General features: G+C 45.6%; 1 protein-coding gene across 3 annotated transcripts in view; it reads right to left on the minus strand.

Moving 5' to 3' along the window:
* Positions 1 to 1,097: 1,097 nt before the first annotated feature.
* Positions 1,098 to 18,950, minus strand: part of NTRK3 (neurotrophic receptor tyrosine kinase 3) — a 314,023-nt gene continuing 296,170 nt past the window's right edge. For all 3 annotated transcript variants that reach the window (XM_019477848.2, XM_006263817.4, XM_006263816.4), the window contains one exon: positions 1,098 to 18,816. In XM_019477848.2, the coding sequence (XP_019333393.1) occupies positions 18,631 to 18,816 (186 nt within the window). In that variant the 3' untranslated portion in view covers positions 1,098 to 18,630. The remainder of the gene's footprint in view (positions 18,817 to 18,950) is intronic.

Here is an 18,950-nt window from a genome sequence, read left to right on the forward strand (position 1 = left end):
CATCAATTGATTGGTAACGTATTGATTCCGTTGTCCTTATTGCATTGTCCTTGTTCGTATCTTGAACTGTGTTGGAACCCATTGTTATCATTATTATTAATTATTCTTATCTCTTCTTTTATTATTAATAAATTCTTGTTTTGTGTTAACATCTTTAATCTCATTATTGTTTCTCAGGGGTGCAGCTACATGTGAAATTAATGCAACTGTGAAGTTTGCACTGGAGTTTATTGCTCCTGGGTGCAGTGCTTACACATGTGCCTGTGGCTGCAGCATGTTAAGCCAGGCCGGAGGAGCCCTAGACAGCAGGGGGCTCAGTGGGTCAGCCTGCCAGCCCGGGGATGCTCTGACCCAGCTCAGCATGTTGCACAGGGGCTGGCTGGGATATGAGGGTGCTTCAGATCAGAGCTAGCTGGCAGGCAGCCCCTGCACTAAAGCATCCTTGTGCCTCAGCCAGCCCTATCAGTGACAACACGTGCATTGCAATGGAATAAATAGCTCTGCCATATGATAGTACTTGTGTCTGGCAGTACAATCTTATGGCAGAGTTCATTAGTTTACTGTGTCCTAATAGCACTGCATGTGTAGATGGTGACATTTTACTATTGAGCTAATTAGTCATCTCTGCAGAAAATGTCTCATGTAGACCTGCCCCAGAAAAACCAAGCTGGGCATCCTAACCAGCATTGCTGATTGGCTTGGCTAATCTCACCCTTTTGGCCACCCCTTTCAGGACTTGATAAATATGGGATCGAGTCCCACCTTAAATTTGGCCCTCACCACCAGCATTTGACCTTCCTCTAAAACAAAAGTATTTTGGTCTTATTTTCATGGTATGAAATCCTGGCCTTATGGAATTCAGTGGCAACTCTCTTGCTGACTTCAATAAAGGCAGGACTTCATTGTAGATTAGAAAACCAAGCATGTAACTAACAGTTATGATCTTGTTGTCTAGCCTGAGCACCACAGGCTACAGAGCTTCACGCAATATTGTACTTATGGTTGAACCTAAGCATAGAAATTCAAAGCAGGTGTTCATAAAATAAAACTGAATGATGAGTATGGGAAGAAAAGAGGGAAAAAACCCCCACACCATCTAACAGTTGTTTTGTACTTTATTTGAGAAGAGAGATCTACATAAACTATGTCAGGAGGGTACAGCTCTACACACAGTTTTCATCGATCAATAAATGGAGTTGTTAACATAACACTGTGGATATGATACTATGAGTAAGACATAGACACATGACCAAGAAATATTTACAGCTCTAACGTACAATATATTTATATTTGAGAGAGAGAGGTGTGTGTGCGTGTGTGTGTGTTTGTGTGTGTGTGTGTGCATTTGTGCGTGCAGAGTAGGTGAGCACATATGTATGCACACTCACACATATACAGGTATAAAAGGCCTTTAAAAAAAAATCCAAAGTCAAGGTATTTGTCTGCTTTTTATTTGCAGCAGTTGACTGTTAATTTGGAGGGTGGAAATGGTTTCATTGTGTAGTATATGCATGTGTGTTAATCGCTGTTTCCCAACAGTTGTTGGTCAAATCCCAGGGTCTTTCTGGTGTGTGGTACTTATGGTATTCAGTGGGGGGCAGCGTACGTGTGAGGTGGATGAAAGGGGGATGATGGACTAGCGTGAAGAGGAATGGACTAGGGAGTTGGAAGGAGCGTGGAGATGGAATAAATGACCTTTGGTGATGCCATTCAATCATCCTTTGTACTAAACATAAATTATTGACACAGTCTTAAAAAAATAATTTTCTGTTTCATTTCGAGGTGCAGGAAGGAAAGCAGGGAAGGATAGGGAGTGGTGCGGGGGCAGAGCAAATACCTCAGCACGTCAAAGAGCCCTTCCTCAGATGTAAATACTTTTTTTTTTAAGCTAAAAAAGGCTTCTTTAGGTCAGACTAACACAATAAGGAAACGTTCTTCCCATTCCCCAGCATACCAAAGTGCAGAATCTGGATTATATTGTGGAGATGTGGGGAGGGGAGCCCACTTTGGCTAATCAAGGTTTCTCACCCCAGTATTTGGAGCCCCTGGGTAGGCTTTGCCAACAGCTGCCAGAGGTCATGACCACCCTGCTGTTCCCATGTTTTTCCATGGGATGAGGTCCTGGCTAGATCCCAGTTGGATGGAAAGGCAGGTTGTGGTATGGCAATGGCTGAGAACCACTGGCTCAGATGTGGGGTTTAACACAGTAGCTAAGGAATACAAATGTGGCATGATGACCCCAACTCATTGGTATGTTGCTTACAAATCAATGACAAACACCGCTAGAGAATTGGTTCCTGTTCATTCAAAGAGTTTCAATAATACTAACAGAGATTAAAATAAACCTGGTAAAAATCCAGCCAGATATGTCCCCCATTTGGGATGCTAGCCATGTCTCTCCTGATGTAGCGGCAATGCCAGATCAGCAGGCCAACTCGAGGAGGCTCCAGGTCAGAAGTTTAGGGGTGGCTGTACGTGTGCTCGTGAGATAAGGGCATGTCCCAAAGTGCCCCTGCGTACTGTGCTGTGCTGCCTGGCTTTTTTGGTGAGGTCCATCAACTTTGTAGCTCATTACTGGAATGTGAATTGAACTGGACAGCCCAGGGCATTCAAGGCATGATGCCTATACCCAGCTGAGCAATTTGGTTATATTGGTAGCTGCGAAGAGCACATGGGGGTTGCAGTGAAGGTAAATGTATAGGGCTTGGGTTTTGCTTTCATTTTTCTCAAATAAGCCAGTGCCTTAGCTCCCCTAGTGGCTACAGCCACTGCTTATAATGTTACAACTGCCTATTGTATACCCTGTCACAGCGCTTTCCCAATCGATGACCCATATACCCTCACAAAGGGACTGGCTCTTTTTTCCCACTTTGTTTCAGTTCCTCAGCCAGTTTTCTAGTGCTGAAAAGCAGATAACCCCATTGAGTGAGAAATCATACAGACAGCTGAGAACATGCTTGCTGCTTCCAGACATTATCACTTTAAAATGTATTGAGTACATAAACCTCTGGGAAAGGGATGAACACAGCCCCTAAACTCTCTTCCCCAGACATGGCAGTGACCCACTGTCTTTGCCCCAGGTACCAACTGACCTATTCAAGTAGTGAAACCCTTCCACATGTCCCATTCAACCAGACAGAGGGTCGTGTAATGTCCAGTATGAACTAAAGCACTACACATCATTTATACAGCAAGAGCCTTCATTTTGCTTAAAATAAGGTATGTAAAATAGCACTTAGTTAACACAAGATTTCATCCCCCCACCCCCCACCCTTGCTTTTAAGCCTGCCTGTAAAAAGCTGCTCATGCAAGAAATGACCTCAGGGTTTAGTTGGAATTTTAAAGGACACTTCTCCTGGGGAAAAAAAAGAAAGTCTCTTTTACACAGGGGAAAAAATAACTAAAATAAGGTAACCCACATGGAACTGGGGCAGAGCTCCAGGCAGAAGAATATATAATAATAAGACTTTGGTGTTCATAAGATTTTGACTGGACCCAATCGTAGGCCTGGGAGAAGTTGAACATAGCTAGAGGTATGGAGGAGCCCTCAAAGCTGATTCAAAGACATGCAAGTTACTGGTATTTTGTTTTCTGTTTTTCCATTCCCTTACAACCATAATTTTTCCTTGTTCAGCATTCCTCTCCCGTTCTGCACGGGGTGGCTTTCTGGTTTCTGAAAGGTTCCTCTTGTCTCCAGACATCACCCATCGCTCCCCATCTCCTACCTGCCTCTCCCCAAGCTCCAGTAGGCTCTTTGACCCCTGGCCCTTCCCTATTCCCACCTGGTTTTGGATACCCAGTTTGTTTTTTCTTGTGTAAACTGGACTCTTCTACCACTCGACCCTCCCACAAGCCTCAGTTATGTCCCAGGAGGGGAGAAGAATGATCTGACCTTCCCTCCCTTTCCTGGGATAAGAGCTCGTGAGGTCTGAGATTTCTGCTGCCGAGAAGATTCCCAATCTACACCATCTTCAACAGCACACTGGGTTGAATAAACATGAGTATACCTTGCAAATCAAGGGAAGTGATTCATCCCCTCTATTCAGCATGGATGAGGTCTTGCCTGAAGTACTGTGTCCAGTTTTGGGCCCCCCACTTCAGGAAGGAGATGGACAGTTTGAAAGGGTGCAACACAGCAACAAAAAATACTAGGCGCCTGAGAAGCTTGACTTATGGCTGAAATAACCAGCGCTATTTAGCCTGGAAAAAAGGAGACTGAGGGGGGATTTGATAGGAGTCTACATGAAAGGTGATTATAGAGGATGGAGATGGGCCTTTTTCTGTGACTATAGGGCACAGGACTACGAACATTGGCTTCAAGCTTCAGCAGGAGAAATTTAGGTTGGAGATGAGGAGGAACTTTCTATGAGGGTGGCTAAAGCATTGAAACAGGTTATTTAGAGACACTGTGAAATCTCCATCCTCAGAAGTTTTCAAGAGCAGGTTAAACAGTCACTTGGCTGGGATGGTTGGGTCAGGGGTGATTTTGCCTTGAACAGGGGGCTGGACTAGGTGACCTTGGAAGGTCCCTTCCTAATTTCTTATGATCCTATATTCTTCCCACCTTTTAAGCCTTAGGACTTGAGGCAGGTAACTGCACATCAGAGACTCCCTAATCCTAAACAAGGGTTCAACAAAGGTAGTGGAATGAGTTGGGAGGCCCACGGAGAGGCATTCATAGAAACCAATGTGAGATTCAGGTCCACATCTGGACATTTCCATCTAATTATTAAAGTTAATTTACTGAATTGGGTAGCCTATCCCCATCAAGGAGCTAGGGAATGCATCACTAATCACTCCCCAAATTGGCCCAGGTGTACTCTAAACCTTTGCATCTGGCTTTGGTTTCATTGGGAGCCACTGCTAATGCAATATTGCTGCAACGGTGTGATAACATAGAAGCACTTGGAGAGTGGGTGGAGGGGAGGAAGCTAATTCTAGTCCATGTTAGGATGCAGAATAAGGCATTTTTAGATGGTATTTACCCGCTTTGTGTGGCCTTAGAGCCAGACCAGGCTTTTAGGGTGAAAGGAGAGATTTTGCATTCTGCCTTCCCTCATTAGTCTGAGAAAACGCTGCGCTAAGATGCAATGTTTACTCATTTCCTTGCACTGTGGCCATATAATGATTTTGTAGTCAAATAAAGAAAATCAGAGCCCAGATAAACCTCTAATTATTCCTTTCCCCTGGGATTTCCCATCATCACAGGTCCCAGTTCTGATCTCAAATTCTGATGAAAATGAGAAGCTGACACCCTGTATGTCACGGCAAACTGTAGATAGTGAAATCCTGGGCAAAGCACATGTAGTCTGAGGTGAAACATTTTGGCAGGAAAAAAAAATCCCACAGAAGCAGGCTACATCAAGTTGGATGCTCTAATATTTTCCCTATTTATTACAGAGGCCATCATTCTTCTAGCTGGACCCTGGCTCCAGAGAAGACAAGCATCAGCTGCGCCATGCATGAATGTGCCTCTCAGATTGACCGTATATTTTCCAACAAATCTGCCATACTGAGTGACCATAGAAGGCTGTTCAAGAATCACAGCTTTGTTGATGTAATAAAGGGAGATACCTTTTCAGCTCAGTATCCTCCTTTATATGCAGTTCCCTCGCTCACTCTTTCAAGAGGGCAGCTATTTATCACTTACTGTGCTTGGAACTTTAACTCCCACTCAAAGCCTAAGCAAATACTTCTATCATTGAAATAAAGACTATTGCATCCAATGTTGCAACTATCTTATTTCTCCATTTGACAGATTCAACCTATACATCTGAATGTTGAGGACAGGGAAATACTACAATATGTATAAAATGCAGAACATGAGCAGACAAAGCTGATATGCAAATAAGGAAAGGAGAAAGGCAGAGGGTGAGGTTTGGGATAGAAATTTGTCTAACTGCTATCTTGGTTGCTATTCATTTGAAACAGATCTGTCTCAGTTACTTAGACACGTAACTGGAGACAGTTTTTTAAGTAGAACAATAGAGAGCAATCTTCCACTGGCCACTAGACAGCCATTTCCATCCCTAAGTGGAAATGAAGAGCCCCTGAACTCATCAAGGAGGCTCCATAAGCAAGAAATCAGGCACAATTCCTAGGTTCAAACTGCAGACTTGACATGGGTCCGTCCATGTCAAAATTTATATTTTTAAGGAGTGAAGAGAAGCTTTGATTTCCTTGGTTTGGTCAGGCAGGAAGCAAAGGCTTAATGCGTTTTTAGAGGAAGGCACTACTACCTTGACTTAAGCTGAATCCAGTGGGGTGGAGGGGATGGTTTGTCCACTTATCAACTGAGGAAAAGAGTCAAGGTAGGTTTGAACGGTCTGATGATAACAGATCCTTGAAAATTTCCTCTTAGATAACAGGGCTCAGATAGTCCCTGTTTATCTACAGGGCACCTGAAGCAGACTCCTACCTTCAAGGATGACTATTCATTGCCAAGCTGTGTCCCCTGAGATCTCTCTGGACTGTTTTTCAGAGTGGGCAAGGTCTCCAGGCCCAGGCCTACAACCCCCGCAGGAATAGCCCTTCTGCACGCGGAGTAATCCCACCGATTTCGGAGCAGGCCTCGTGTCAGCAGGTGGAAGGTGCAGCACGGAGAAAACAAATCTGACAAGCAGAGCTCAGTAAACACACATCTGAAAGGGCAGCCATCTGGGGAAAAAATACCAGCAGAGCTTAGAGACACAGGGGAGAGTCAGAGCCCCTGGGAGAGGTAGCGAAGGAAGCAAGCGTCTGAGCATTGTATTCATTGCCAGGATGCGGGCACTGTCCGTGGTGCTGATTTGCAGCCCCAAATTGACTGCCGGTAAGAACATGCCATCCTGGACCCAGAGACCAGAACAAACCTGTCTGGCAGACTAAAACACTCAGCCGTCAGCCGCTGATGCTGCACGACAGCCTGCCGCTGATAATGTTTATTGTGGTGACCGCTCTTAAAGCTTTGCTGCTTGAAATTGATCCTGCCGGTGTCAGAAGCATCCCAGTCTGTACCGGAGAAATCCCCCGTGGCGGTGCTTAACCTGTTGCAAAACTTTAGGTGCAGGCAGGACATCAGAACAATCGCCTTGCTTGGTTTCCCATCAACACCTTCCTTGACCTTCCATGAGGCATTTTGATCTTCAGGGAAATGATTCCACAAGTTTGAGCTATGGCAGGATCTCCAGATCCTGGCTGTTTGGTCTTTTTTTTTTTTTTTTGGTCTTGCTCAATCCTAGGGATAAAAACTGTCTTACAATGTTTTGAACAATGTGAATGGTAAACCGAATCAAAGGGAGATCTGACTTCGGTTGCGTTACAGCTGAGCACCTTCTCCGAATCAAGCCCGAAGCACCCATCTCACTCAACAGGATCAGGCTTTCTTCCTCTCCCAACCCTACCTTTCGCCTTAATTTTCAGATTTCAAAGAAGTGGTGAGCCTGGATTTACTCTGCATTATCAGAAGAGAAGGGAAAGGAAATTAAAAGCTAAGAAGGTTTGCAGGATAGAGAACTTTGCTTCTCTCAATAGCAAACACTCTTTGTTGCCAAGGAGAATATTATGAGTTCAATCTTTTCTCATGTACAATAGTGGATTTTCTTGTATTAAAAGCTAACCAATCTCTTCCTTTTATTTTTTCTTGTAGAATTTCTCCCCCTCGCTCCCTGCAACTCTGTTCCTAACATCACAATGATCCCAAGAGGCACTCAGTAGGCACAACCTTTTTCTCACTTCTATGAGAGTGGTAGGTGTTCAACACCTCTTCAGTTTTTGTCTACCATCAAGTGGGAGGGTTTCATTCTATACAGTAAAAATGACTCAGCCCCTTGTTGATTATTTCTATTGTCGCAGTCCAGGCATGCAAGAATTAGGATGGACTCAAATGGATCTTGGCTGGAATCAATCCGACTGTCTTTCCAGCAATCAGAACAACCTGCTGGGTGCTAAGTAACAGCCAGATTCTCAGTGACAGAAGTTGCAGGTATAAAAACAAAAGCAAAACAGACCCCTCATTCAACGTTTCAGAGCATACTCATACTTGCTGTTGTATTGCATCTTAAATAGCAGAGTTTAAAAAAGGAAATGAAATAATTCTTGTTGGGAAAACATCTTCCTGCTCTGGCATTCATTGTTTTTGTTCCCATCTCATCAGGGACTAATGGGAGGAATTGGAAATTCCCCCTCCCGCTGGTGTGGCGATGCCCTGGAGCTGGAACAGTGTAAAGGGGAAAGCTAAGCAGAAGGGAGCAGAGCTAGGCCCGCTGAATGTGTTACTTTCTAGAGCTGCTACTAAGCAAGGGTTGTTGTGGGGGAAGCTGCTAACAAGACCTTCAATCCTGTGGCTCTGATGACATCAGGGAAGGGGTTATTAAAACTGCCAGGGTCCCTGCTGGCCAGATTGTGCCTGTGCATGTATCTAGTTTCTTCCCTTGTCCTCAGTCACCCAAACTCCTGCCACTGTGAGGACAATTCAAGGAAAAATGGGCAGAGACTTCCTCTTTACAAGGATGCCTATAAATGATTTCATCTCATTTTTCACTCAGATCTTTTTTGATGAGTCAGGCCCAAACTGCAGCACTTAAAGAATTGGGAAAATAATTGAATAATGATTCTTAAGTTCTATAATGAATGAGACAAAGAAGGGACAAGCCAGGATGGCCCCCAAAATGCTACCATGAGTTTTCAACTCTCTAGTCTCTTAGAATTCGTTGACAGAGGAAAGGACCTAACAGCTAAAGTCAAACTTGGGGGTATAACTTTTTGGTTTATGCTTTGAAAGGGACTTTGAAAAATTCCCTTATAAAAAGCTAGTAAGGAACCTGTGTATTCACAGAGTGAGGAAACATCCTTGCATGGATCAGACCCTGGCTGGAGAGGCAAGGAGCAAATAAAATGCCATATTTTGTGCTTGTTAATATAGTTAGTAGTGTCCTGGGACAGTACGTGAATAATGAGAGGGTCATATTTGCCTATGACACATTATTCAGTAAGTCCAGGGCAGAGGGGATGGGGAAGACCTGACTAAACCTACTGTTGGACAACTGGAATTTGTCATTGGCAAGTTCGGGGACATGCACCCTAGAAAGCAATTTAAATTCTTCTGTCACACATCAAGCTTCCAAATTTACTGCATCTCTAGGTCATAAAAATATGGGTGCTGTTGTGGGAAGCACAGTGAAGACATGCTATAAAGGCTCATTGGTTGTGAAAACAAATAACTGTGTTTCTGGGATGTAATTAGAGGAAGGTAGAGAACAAAAAACCCATAGGTCTTCTGTTTCTCATAACACATGAAGGATCAGAGCACTGGGAAGTTGTAACATTTAACTAGGGCAAGAAGCAGGAGCCATTGCTCAAAGCAACCTAATGTGGGCAGAGCTGGAAATGGACCCACAGCTTGTCCTCCTTAGATGAAACACAGATGGTTGTGAAATGCAGACTGATGGTAACATCAGAGATGTAGAGGTTCCTGTAGGGGGATAAGGGGTGGATGCCACACACAAACCCAAATACTTTCTGCAGAAAAATGATCCAGGGCAATGTTGGCTCTCTGCCCATGGAACAAATAATTCTAGAGTCTTGTTTTCCTTGAAATACCAATGCCTACATAAACAGACTTAGAGTAAACTCTTCCCGCAAGCAGTTGATGGAGTGGCAGCACATTAATGCTTATGAGAAGCAAAAGAGAAAGTAAGCAGACTGAAATTTAGCCAGAACAGTTCTAAACCTCAAAGGTTGGGCTGCTGAGTTTTTATGCACCTGACATTTTGTGGCATCAATAATGCAAACAAAAAGGAAATCATATTTGCAGTACATTAATGCACGGATGTCCAAAGTGAAATACAATGCTGATTACTTCTTAAACATGCCCTCTAGGTTTTGATTTGCTTTGGTGGTTAAGCTGATGAATCAAATTATTTTAATACCAAAAAAATAAATAAATAAAAATCAGAATGACCTTGTCTATAACCTTGGATCACTCTTTCAGTTGTGTCCTTAGTGGAGACAACAAAGGCAGCCTTGAGCAAAAGGTCTAATTTCAGAGATGTCAAAATGTTCAACTACAGTGCAAGTCCATGGGAGGTGCGGTAATTCCTGACTTCTGGAAATCAAATCCTGACTTGGATGGCATGGGGTCTATATAGACACATTAAAGCTCTTCACAAACATCATAATACACTTCTTAAAAGGTTCTTTTTCCTCTTAAAAGGGAATTTTAGAAACAAAATGGAGATTTTTACCTCTAGGGTTAGCAACAAACCCACAATGAGCTTAACATTTTGTCCTTTGTGACTAAAACTTTTTTGTGACTGATGGCAGAGAAATTTAAGTTTGAAGACAAAAAAGAAAAAAGGATAGGGAATTTTTTTTTTTTAACTCCTGCCAGCCAGAAAGTGGGATGTCACTCCTTAAGGCTTTTCAGGCTATGGCACTTGTCTACACAGAAATGTGTCACAGGTGACCACATCAGGTACCCACTGATGCCTGTCGAGGGTATCATGTCTAGTGGCCAAGGAACGTGCAGGCAGTTCTGCTTCTGTCGTCCTCAGCCCTGGAAACTTGCTGCCGAGTCTCCTCTTCGAGAAAGGACAAAGGGTAGCTGCCCCTGCCTTGCAGATCCAATTTAACAGTCAGAGCAATGAGATCCGGAGTCTGGAGACTTTACTTGCAATGTCCTTTGACTTTTATTGAATGAACTGTGTGAACTGCTTTAATTCATGCAGGCTTGGTCTGGTAGTCAGAGTTAATAGTTAGCCTCTGGGCTGGTTCCTAGCACTGGATGCAGCCTGTTCAGAGCATCTGTGAGCTTGTCAGGCATTCAGTCCTTGGATTGGGTCCCATCGGTGTATTAGCTTTGGGGATCAAGTGGTTTGGAGTTAATGAGAGAGAGAGAGGTGGATAGCCACTGGTTAACCATTTCCTTTTAATTAGGAACGTCTGTGTTACCTTGCGGATACAAACCGGGAACTTTTTGTCACTAGCAAGGAACTTTTCAGCTGAACATCTTTGGGGGAATGGAAAAAAAAATCCAAAACAAAAAACATCTGGGTTAGCGCTATTGTTACTTGAGCAGAGCCGAGAGTCTGTCTCAGCATGACTGGCCAGGAGGAGGTCAGAGCCACCTTCTACTGAGGTCAAAAATCAAAGCAACTGCTCTCCCCCTTCTTCCTCTGCAGAAGGGTGGGACACCAGTGGCTTCAGCTGGGATTTACAGGAGATATCCCACACGCATCACAATGAGCTTTGCTGTAAAATTCACTGCACAGAGGTTAATCTAGATGTCAACATTGCCTGACAGCAGTGAAATTACTCCAGGGCAGTGCTCCTTCTGAAGTCTTAATATAACAGTCAATTCCATCCTGCCTGCAGGAAATGAAAGTTTTCTGCTTTGTGTGTGGAATCATTCGGCGCCAATTTTCTTACTGTTTGAACTCCAAACTGTTTGTGGTCTTGGGATTCACCTCACATTAAGACTTTCACTTAGTTTAAAAACTCTGCTAGTCAAGTCCTGAGAACCACAAGGACAGGAGCCAGAAAGGAAAAAGGAGGGGAGACTCTTATCTTGCCGGCAACAGCAAAATCAAACAGGCAGTGCCCGTCGCATTTGTTCTGAAGGAAGTGAAGGCAGCAACTCAGCTATCTCAGTATCAAGCAGCAGAGACCTGGGAGGTTTGAAACCAGCAGAGACAAAGTGGCAAGTGTGAAAATATTCAGACCTCCCAGTGCTATGGCTCCCTTGAGAGGCATTTCAGTCATCTCCTGCTGGCTCCTGGCAGTCAAACTATCCTTTCCAAACAGTTGCTGATGTTCAGGCTTCTAGCACCAATCCTTTTCACCAGCTAGATGTGTTCCCATAAAGACTTCCTGGGGTCTAGGGAAGGCAAAGGATTAGTAATATCCATTTTCTGGGATGTGATGGTGGGTTGAGAGTGGGGTGCAGGATCACCCCCCACTTAGCTACAAAGGCAGCCAATGGGGAGTCAAGGTCAAGATGGACCTGACCCATTTGATTATTTTGCCTCTCTCTTACAGTCCCAGGCAAGGTTAGGGTCTTTGCTACCATATGCTGTTTAGTCCCTTTGTTTAATTAAGTTGTAAAAATTCTAAGCAAGGGGACTTCTACTACTCCTCTTGCAGAAATTGCTCCATTGCCTTGTATTGTACAGAAAGGAAATAAGCACAAAGTGACAGGAGGATGCATTCCAGTGGAGCAATGGCTACCTACAGGCCTGTGGCATTGAAGACTGCCATCGGGAATTTATATCTTAGCAATGCACATTCACTCTCCTCTAGGAGTCTGACCCACAGAATCACCATGAGGAGTGATACTGAAGAATGAAAAAGGGGAGAGGTCCCTGTCTTTCAGGACTTAGCAGGCATTTTAAGAAAAACACTGAAGTGCATGGAAGAACTTGCTTCTTAATAAGAACCTTTCTACGAACAAAACATCTTCAATCCGTACAATATCGCATCCTTCCCCTTCCAACTTGACATGCTCCTTAGAAGGCTCCAAGAACACTCATCTCAGAGATGCAGCCCTGTCCTGTTCCTTTAAAACCACATTGCAACAGAATAAAGAGAAAACATTTTAGGATGTGCCTCGCCACCGCACAGAACATGTACCTGCCCAGAGCCTTGACTGTAATGTGCTTCCTGTCTTTCCACAGGGTTCATGGCACAACTGCATGGAGCTATCAGCATGAATCTCAGATGAAGACACACCCAACCATAGGCCCCGCCAGCTCCTTTTCAATGCAAAAACTCTCATGAGAAAGATGAGAACGTGACTTGAGAGGATCCCTTTGGTTACAAAGTGGTGCTACAACAGAAGAGCAACCGAGGAACATGCAGTGCATGGTGCGCTCTTCCTGGTACAGAGGAGAGATGATTTCAGAGCCAAAGCTTGGCCCACCAGGTGGAAATGACCTGCACACTAAATATCCCACAGAAAACAAGATCTGTTCTCCCCATGCTAAAGTCTTATGCCTATTCTTTCTGGTGTGTCTACACTCTCAATAAGAGGTTCCCCTGCTAAGGAGCCCATCTCCATACAAACACTTGCGGTCTATGGTACTTTTAGCTCTCCCTCACTTCCTTACAGCAAGGATTCTTGAGGTTTGCCCTCAGTGAGACCCCTTGGCCAGTGTCCCCTGGAGCTGCATGTGCTGGAGCTCCCTACTGAGCTATGGCAAGTGAAGGTACATATATCTACATAAGGAAGTGCTGAGAATAGGCTGGAGATCTCTAAAAGGGCATGTCTACAGGGATAACGGCTCTTCGAGCGTGCCATTACCAGCTGGACTGTTTCTGGGTAAGTCCCTCCCACTTGATGCCATATCCACATAGTGCCACTCCATATAGTCCAGTGACAACATGACAAGGTTGTCTGTCCCCAGAGGCAGCTCTCAAGCATGCCAGTGACTGAAGACTCGAGAGTGGCTGCAAAGGGATGTCTTAGCTGCTTCACTGGTGTTTTGGGGGGGTTTGGAGCAAGTAAGTGAAGCATGGTCTGGAATGGCCCACTTTGCACCTGTCATGTTGTAGGCATGCCTGCAGTCTAATAAGCTGCACAACTGACCTACCAAAGAGGGAAGCACATGGTGGAAAGTTTATGCAAAGAGCAAAGGGGCTCACTCCTCCATAAAGCTGGCTACCAGCCTGGAATGCAACATTTTTCACTGATAGAGCATCAGCACCGGGGAAAGGAAATGAAATGGCACCTCATGAGAATAAATACAGCACTTTAATGCAGCTGTCTAGCATCCCAGTTCTGGGCAATATGCGCTCAGAGATGACAAACAGACCTGAGGAACGCCAGCATTTAAGAATCAATTTCTTCTTTGCTTACCTGCGGAGACCTGAGTTCAGGGCTTTGTGTCTTCCCCAATAACTGATACCAGTACTTCCTCATGCAGAACACACAGACATGTATTTGGATCCTGGGAGGCCACTGCCGTTCTTTGAAAGAGAAAACAGTGGCCTTAGCTTTGGATCTCCAGCCTTAGTCCCTGAAAATTTTACTATTGCTACGGTCTTGTTCTGCTTGCATTTCATAACAAAACTGCTCACAGTCCTTGGCTATCTTTTTCTCTCCCTGGACAAACTTCTAGTCACCAGTGACCATTGTTTTTGCTTTTTTTTTGCCCCTAGTTTGTTCAGGATTACAGCAAGATTTTGTTGTAGCCCCAGGAGGTGTATGGGTTTTCACTTATTTCAGTTTTTACCACTGGTACCACTTGGGATTCAGAGCCATTCTTAACTTCGTCGAACACAGCCTTGATTCACCTGACTGAAGTGCCTTACCGGACTTTGAACACTGCTCCCTTTCTGCACTAGGCCTTTTTCTCAATCAAGAAAGCTAATTTCACCCGCAGCCGGGGAGGCATAAAGCTAATGCCTGAATTTTCACAAGCAGCTTCTATAAAAATGCCCTTGCTTTTTCACTCTTATTTCAGTGCACACATTCTTTCATGTGCAAGTTTGTGTACATTCAGACCCTTGAAATCGCAGGTCCTATGCGACCCTTGCACAAATGCATATGCTTATCCAAAGCTAAGATGATGATGATGGTGCATGTATGGAAAAAAGACCATTTCTCTCACAGCTTTTTTTTTTAAACAATCAATAGGACCTAGCAAAATGCGATGCTCCTTCATATACAGACAGTGTTGAGGCTCACTTAAAAATTGTGCTCTCAGACAGTATTGGCTTTAGCTTGGAAATGTACAACTCATTCACTGAGCTGGCAAATGGGAAGATAGAGAGAAAATCTGAGGTCACTGACAATATACCTTAGGGCCAAAGACAGAAGTGCAGCTCACGATGCCTGGCTTTATTACCAGATTACTACCTAAACAGCTCACAGCTCCAGGATCCTCCGACTCATCAGTTCCAAGCCAGGACAATTCTCACGTGGTTCACTTTGGACCAGCTCCTCCTCATTATAAACACACCCAGGTCTCAGTGACGGCTCAGGATTGCACTCAGGTCTACTTCATCTCTCTCTTTCCAAAAGGCATTTGTGAAAGATTTAGCTGACAGAGGAGAATGAACATCAGGAATGACTAAACTGGGGGAAACATGGAGGCCAAAGGCACTGCACATGGCCTCACCCAGAGCCAACTGCTGTCCCTGGAGAAGGGCATGAGAGGCAAAGCTGCATGAGATCTGATCATTGAGACAGGGAAGCGTGAATGGGAAATCTGCACTGGGCTGGAGCAGCTAGTGACTCCTCTGCCTGTGCAAGTCGCTTGCAGCACAGAGCAGAGCTCTGCTTTGTAGCATACTTGAGGGGTCTCCAAGCTCCCCTCTCCCCTGACACTGTAAGGCCACATGGGTTCTGCTGCTCTCAGGACCCTTTTCCTGCCCCGGGTAAAACAGCCACCAAAGAGCTCCATGCGCTGTCCAGAAACCACCACCTCCGTGCCCTAAGTGTTGGGAGAATCCTGGACCTGCTCCCCGTGACCCAACCAGCTTCTTTCCCAGCATCCCTAGCCAAGTGGTTAGGTGTATAAGGAACATAACACTTTCTTCTTACCCTTAAAACAAAACCCCAAGAAAAGCCCAACCCCAAGGGCCTACAGGCACCAAACAGCAGCAGAGTGGGGGACATAGCACTGTAGCACAACACCTTCTCCTGCCTGCTAGTAACTGCTCAAAACAAACTTTGACTACAGGACCTTTTTTCCAAGGCTGTAGCTGTGTTTGGTGGGACTAAGAATAGGGCAATATGGCAACCTAAAGCTGTCTCACGAATGTTGTGTCATCTAGGAGACAATGTCCTTGCCTTTCATTAGACCCTTTGTTACTTAACCACACAGAACTGAGGCCTGAAGTCTTGTCCTACCCATGCCTTTATAATGACATCTGACAACAGACAGAGCTGGCTTGGGAAGCCCAGGGCTCACAGGAAAGAGGGGAGAGGGGGGAATCCCTGGGTTGCAGGAGTGCGAGGTGCTTCTGAATGCAACATGGACATGCAGGGCTTATCAGTGATTTCCTTGTGGGATGGGGAGCTATGAAGGGATGATGCAACACAGGGAGGCAGGGGGTAGTTTGGAGAAAAGCAGCCAGGCAGGGTGTTCCCCTGACAAAAACCAGTCCAACTGCACTGGTGCCACAAGAGAGAAAATCTGCATGGAGCCCAGGGATAGTGGGGTACCTGGTCACTGATGTGTGGGGCTATTCACAGCCCCTGCCTCTACCCTGCCCTGCTTGGTGTCCAAAGCAACCTACATATGTACTTCTAGCAGTGCTGGCCTTGGGCTCTGCCTACATCCAAAATGGCTGCACTAATTAGGCTCGGGGATTTCAGACCACTGTGGCACTGCTGGATGGGTGCACATCTTCCCTTTCCCATGTTGGCTCATGCTTTTATTACAGCAAGCCCTGCCCGAGCCAGCTAAGCCCCTGCTTCAGCCATCACCCTGTGTCCTGACTCAACCTCGCTAGCACCAGCAAGCCCTTTACCTCTAGCTCTTCACAGCAAGGCACTGCTCACTTGAATGAAGCCCTGAACAGGAATAACACCAGATCAATGGAGCGGGGAGGAGCATGGTACTAGGGAGGGATGGAGAGGAGGGTTTCCCTCTTGGCATATGCTGCAGCGGATTGGCAGGAACATCCTCTCCTGTAGCCATCCTGTCCCATTTGATTGCTTTGGGCAGGGGAATGCTAGCGGGAAGAAGAGAACTGACCCATCCCCCCGTTTCATGACAGGTGACACATCCAAACCAGCTCCTCTGGTGCCTGCAGTTGTTGCCTTTCTTAAATTGACTTGACAACAACCCTGGCCCCTGTGTCCTCTTCCTGGCTCCAGCTGCCAAGGGAGCGTTCTCCCCTCATCCTCGATTAGCCGGAGGAGAAACAAGCCAGAAACGTTTGTTTCCCAGGCTCCCGGTGAGCAGGACCCAGGCTCTGCTTGCTCCGGGAGGCCGCTATCCCTTTAATCTATGGAGGTGTGGGAGGGGGCACTTCTCTCTCTGGCCTTCTCCTAAGCCTCCCACTCCCCCTCTGCTCTGTTAGGCCTTTGTCCTCATTGACATGCAAGGCTGGCGGCTGCGGCCATTCCCGGAGCTGTCTGCTCCTGAAGGCACCTGCCCTTCCCCCCTTTCTGAGGCTGCCTGTGGAGCTATTCTTCAGCCTCTGCATTTCACAACAGCTCCAAGGCAGATGCATCAATCCTTTCAGGGCCTGGAGACGTGAGAGGAATGTCAACCAGGCTGCAGGCAGGTGTCGATAGGTTCCCAGCCATCTCACAGACCCCATCCATCCACCTGCACTCCCTTTGGCATGGACCTCAGGTATAGGACTGAGCAAGAGGGGAATAGATGGTGAGGGTGGGGGAAAGGGAGGGGAGGCAGCATAAGATACCAACCCCAGGGGCACACCCTGCGGTACAGTTCTTCCAGCCACATTGCAAGCTGCAGCCTTATCACACAGGCCAAGGGAATCCATCCCTGGCTTCCAGGCTTTGCCGCAGGCATGAATATGGCCCTTTGTGTGACAGCCGTGGTCTCCCCAAACCTCTACCAAGTCCTCTGACAAAATCGCAGGAGTGAGAAGGATGCGTTTTTTTGTTTTCACTTTCAAAGCCACTCCCTATGGAGCCATGCACAGACTGGGATTACCATCCTGCATGCTGAGATGTGGTTGGAGGGATACTACAATGCCACTGGGAGTGTTTCCTGGCCCACTGCTCCATGCTCTCTCTCAAGCAGCTGCTCCAGTCCCCGACACTAATCCCAGAGTCTGACAAAAGGTTGGCACTGGGCAATAGGAAGGTTCGGTTCCTGTCGGCGGTTCTCCGTGGGATGGTGGTTGTTTCTCGGTTGTGTGTTACCCGTAGGTGCCGTGATCCTTAGACTTGTATGTTCTGAAAGCCTTGAGTCTATACATTTAAGAATCAGCATATTAGAAAAATTGTCCTGAAATGTTGAAGGAAGGAAAAAAGCTGGGAAGAAAGTGGGCCGGGGTAGGGGAGATTGGTAAAAGCAAGTTCCTTCAGGGGCATTGCCCTGGCTTCGAGTCCCACCATATTGTGGGATGGACTCGCTCAGTCAGTGCATATCATACAACGGTGGCAGGGCCGCATCCCAGGGCTTCCTCCCTGGGACTATAGAGTCAGTCTTGAGCTCTGCCTCACAGCCTGGGCCAAAGACACACAGGAGGATCGTGTTTCACTGCTCCACAGTTTGGGGTAATGATTCCTTCTCGTTTTTTACTTCTTAATTAATTTACATATAGATATATAGATATATATGGATATATAGGTATATATATCCATATATATCTATATGTCTATATAATTTATAAATTAATATATATATATATATATATCTCTTAAGTACTTTTAAGGGTTTTTTTGTAGTTTCTTTTTTGTTTTGTAAATCTTATAATTTCTGTAACAGCAGCTTCTTTTTGTATTGGTGTGAAGGTGTATGTGTGCGTGTGTGTGTGTGTATAGATATATATATAATATCTATAAATATATATATAAGCCAAACTGCCTTACAGGTTGGTTTTTTTCAGTGTTGTATGTGTAGCAGGCACTTGAGTTTATATGAAGATGTTTGCTTGGGGGCAGGGAAGGGGAGGTAGGACCAGTGGAGGAAGGAGGGAGCAGGAACTTTTGACAGGTGGCCACTGCTAGCCAAGGATGTCCAGGTAGATTGGTGTGGCCTTGCCCAGAGCATGAAGGATCTTGTAGATTTCCTTGATGTTGAGCCGTTGCTGAGGTTCTCTCTGCCAGCAACCCAGCATGATGTCGTAAACCTCCTTGGGACAAACTCGAGGCCTCTCCAAGACTCGGCCTTGGGTGATGCACTCGATAACCTGAAACAGAGGACAGGGAGGGTGAATCTCACACAGCAAGGAAGCAAGAATGTCCTTTCAAGAAGCCTGAAGGGCCCTGGCCTCAAGGACAGTGCAACAGGAACAGCGAAGCTCCAGAAGATGCTTTGGATTTG

The sequence above is a fragment of the Alligator mississippiensis genome, chromosome 11 (assembly GCF_030867095.1).
Source record: "Alligator mississippiensis isolate rAllMis1 chromosome 11, rAllMis1, whole genome shotgun sequence".
Classification (NCBI taxonomy): Eukaryota; Metazoa; Chordata; order Crocodylia; family Alligatoridae; genus Alligator; species Alligator mississippiensis.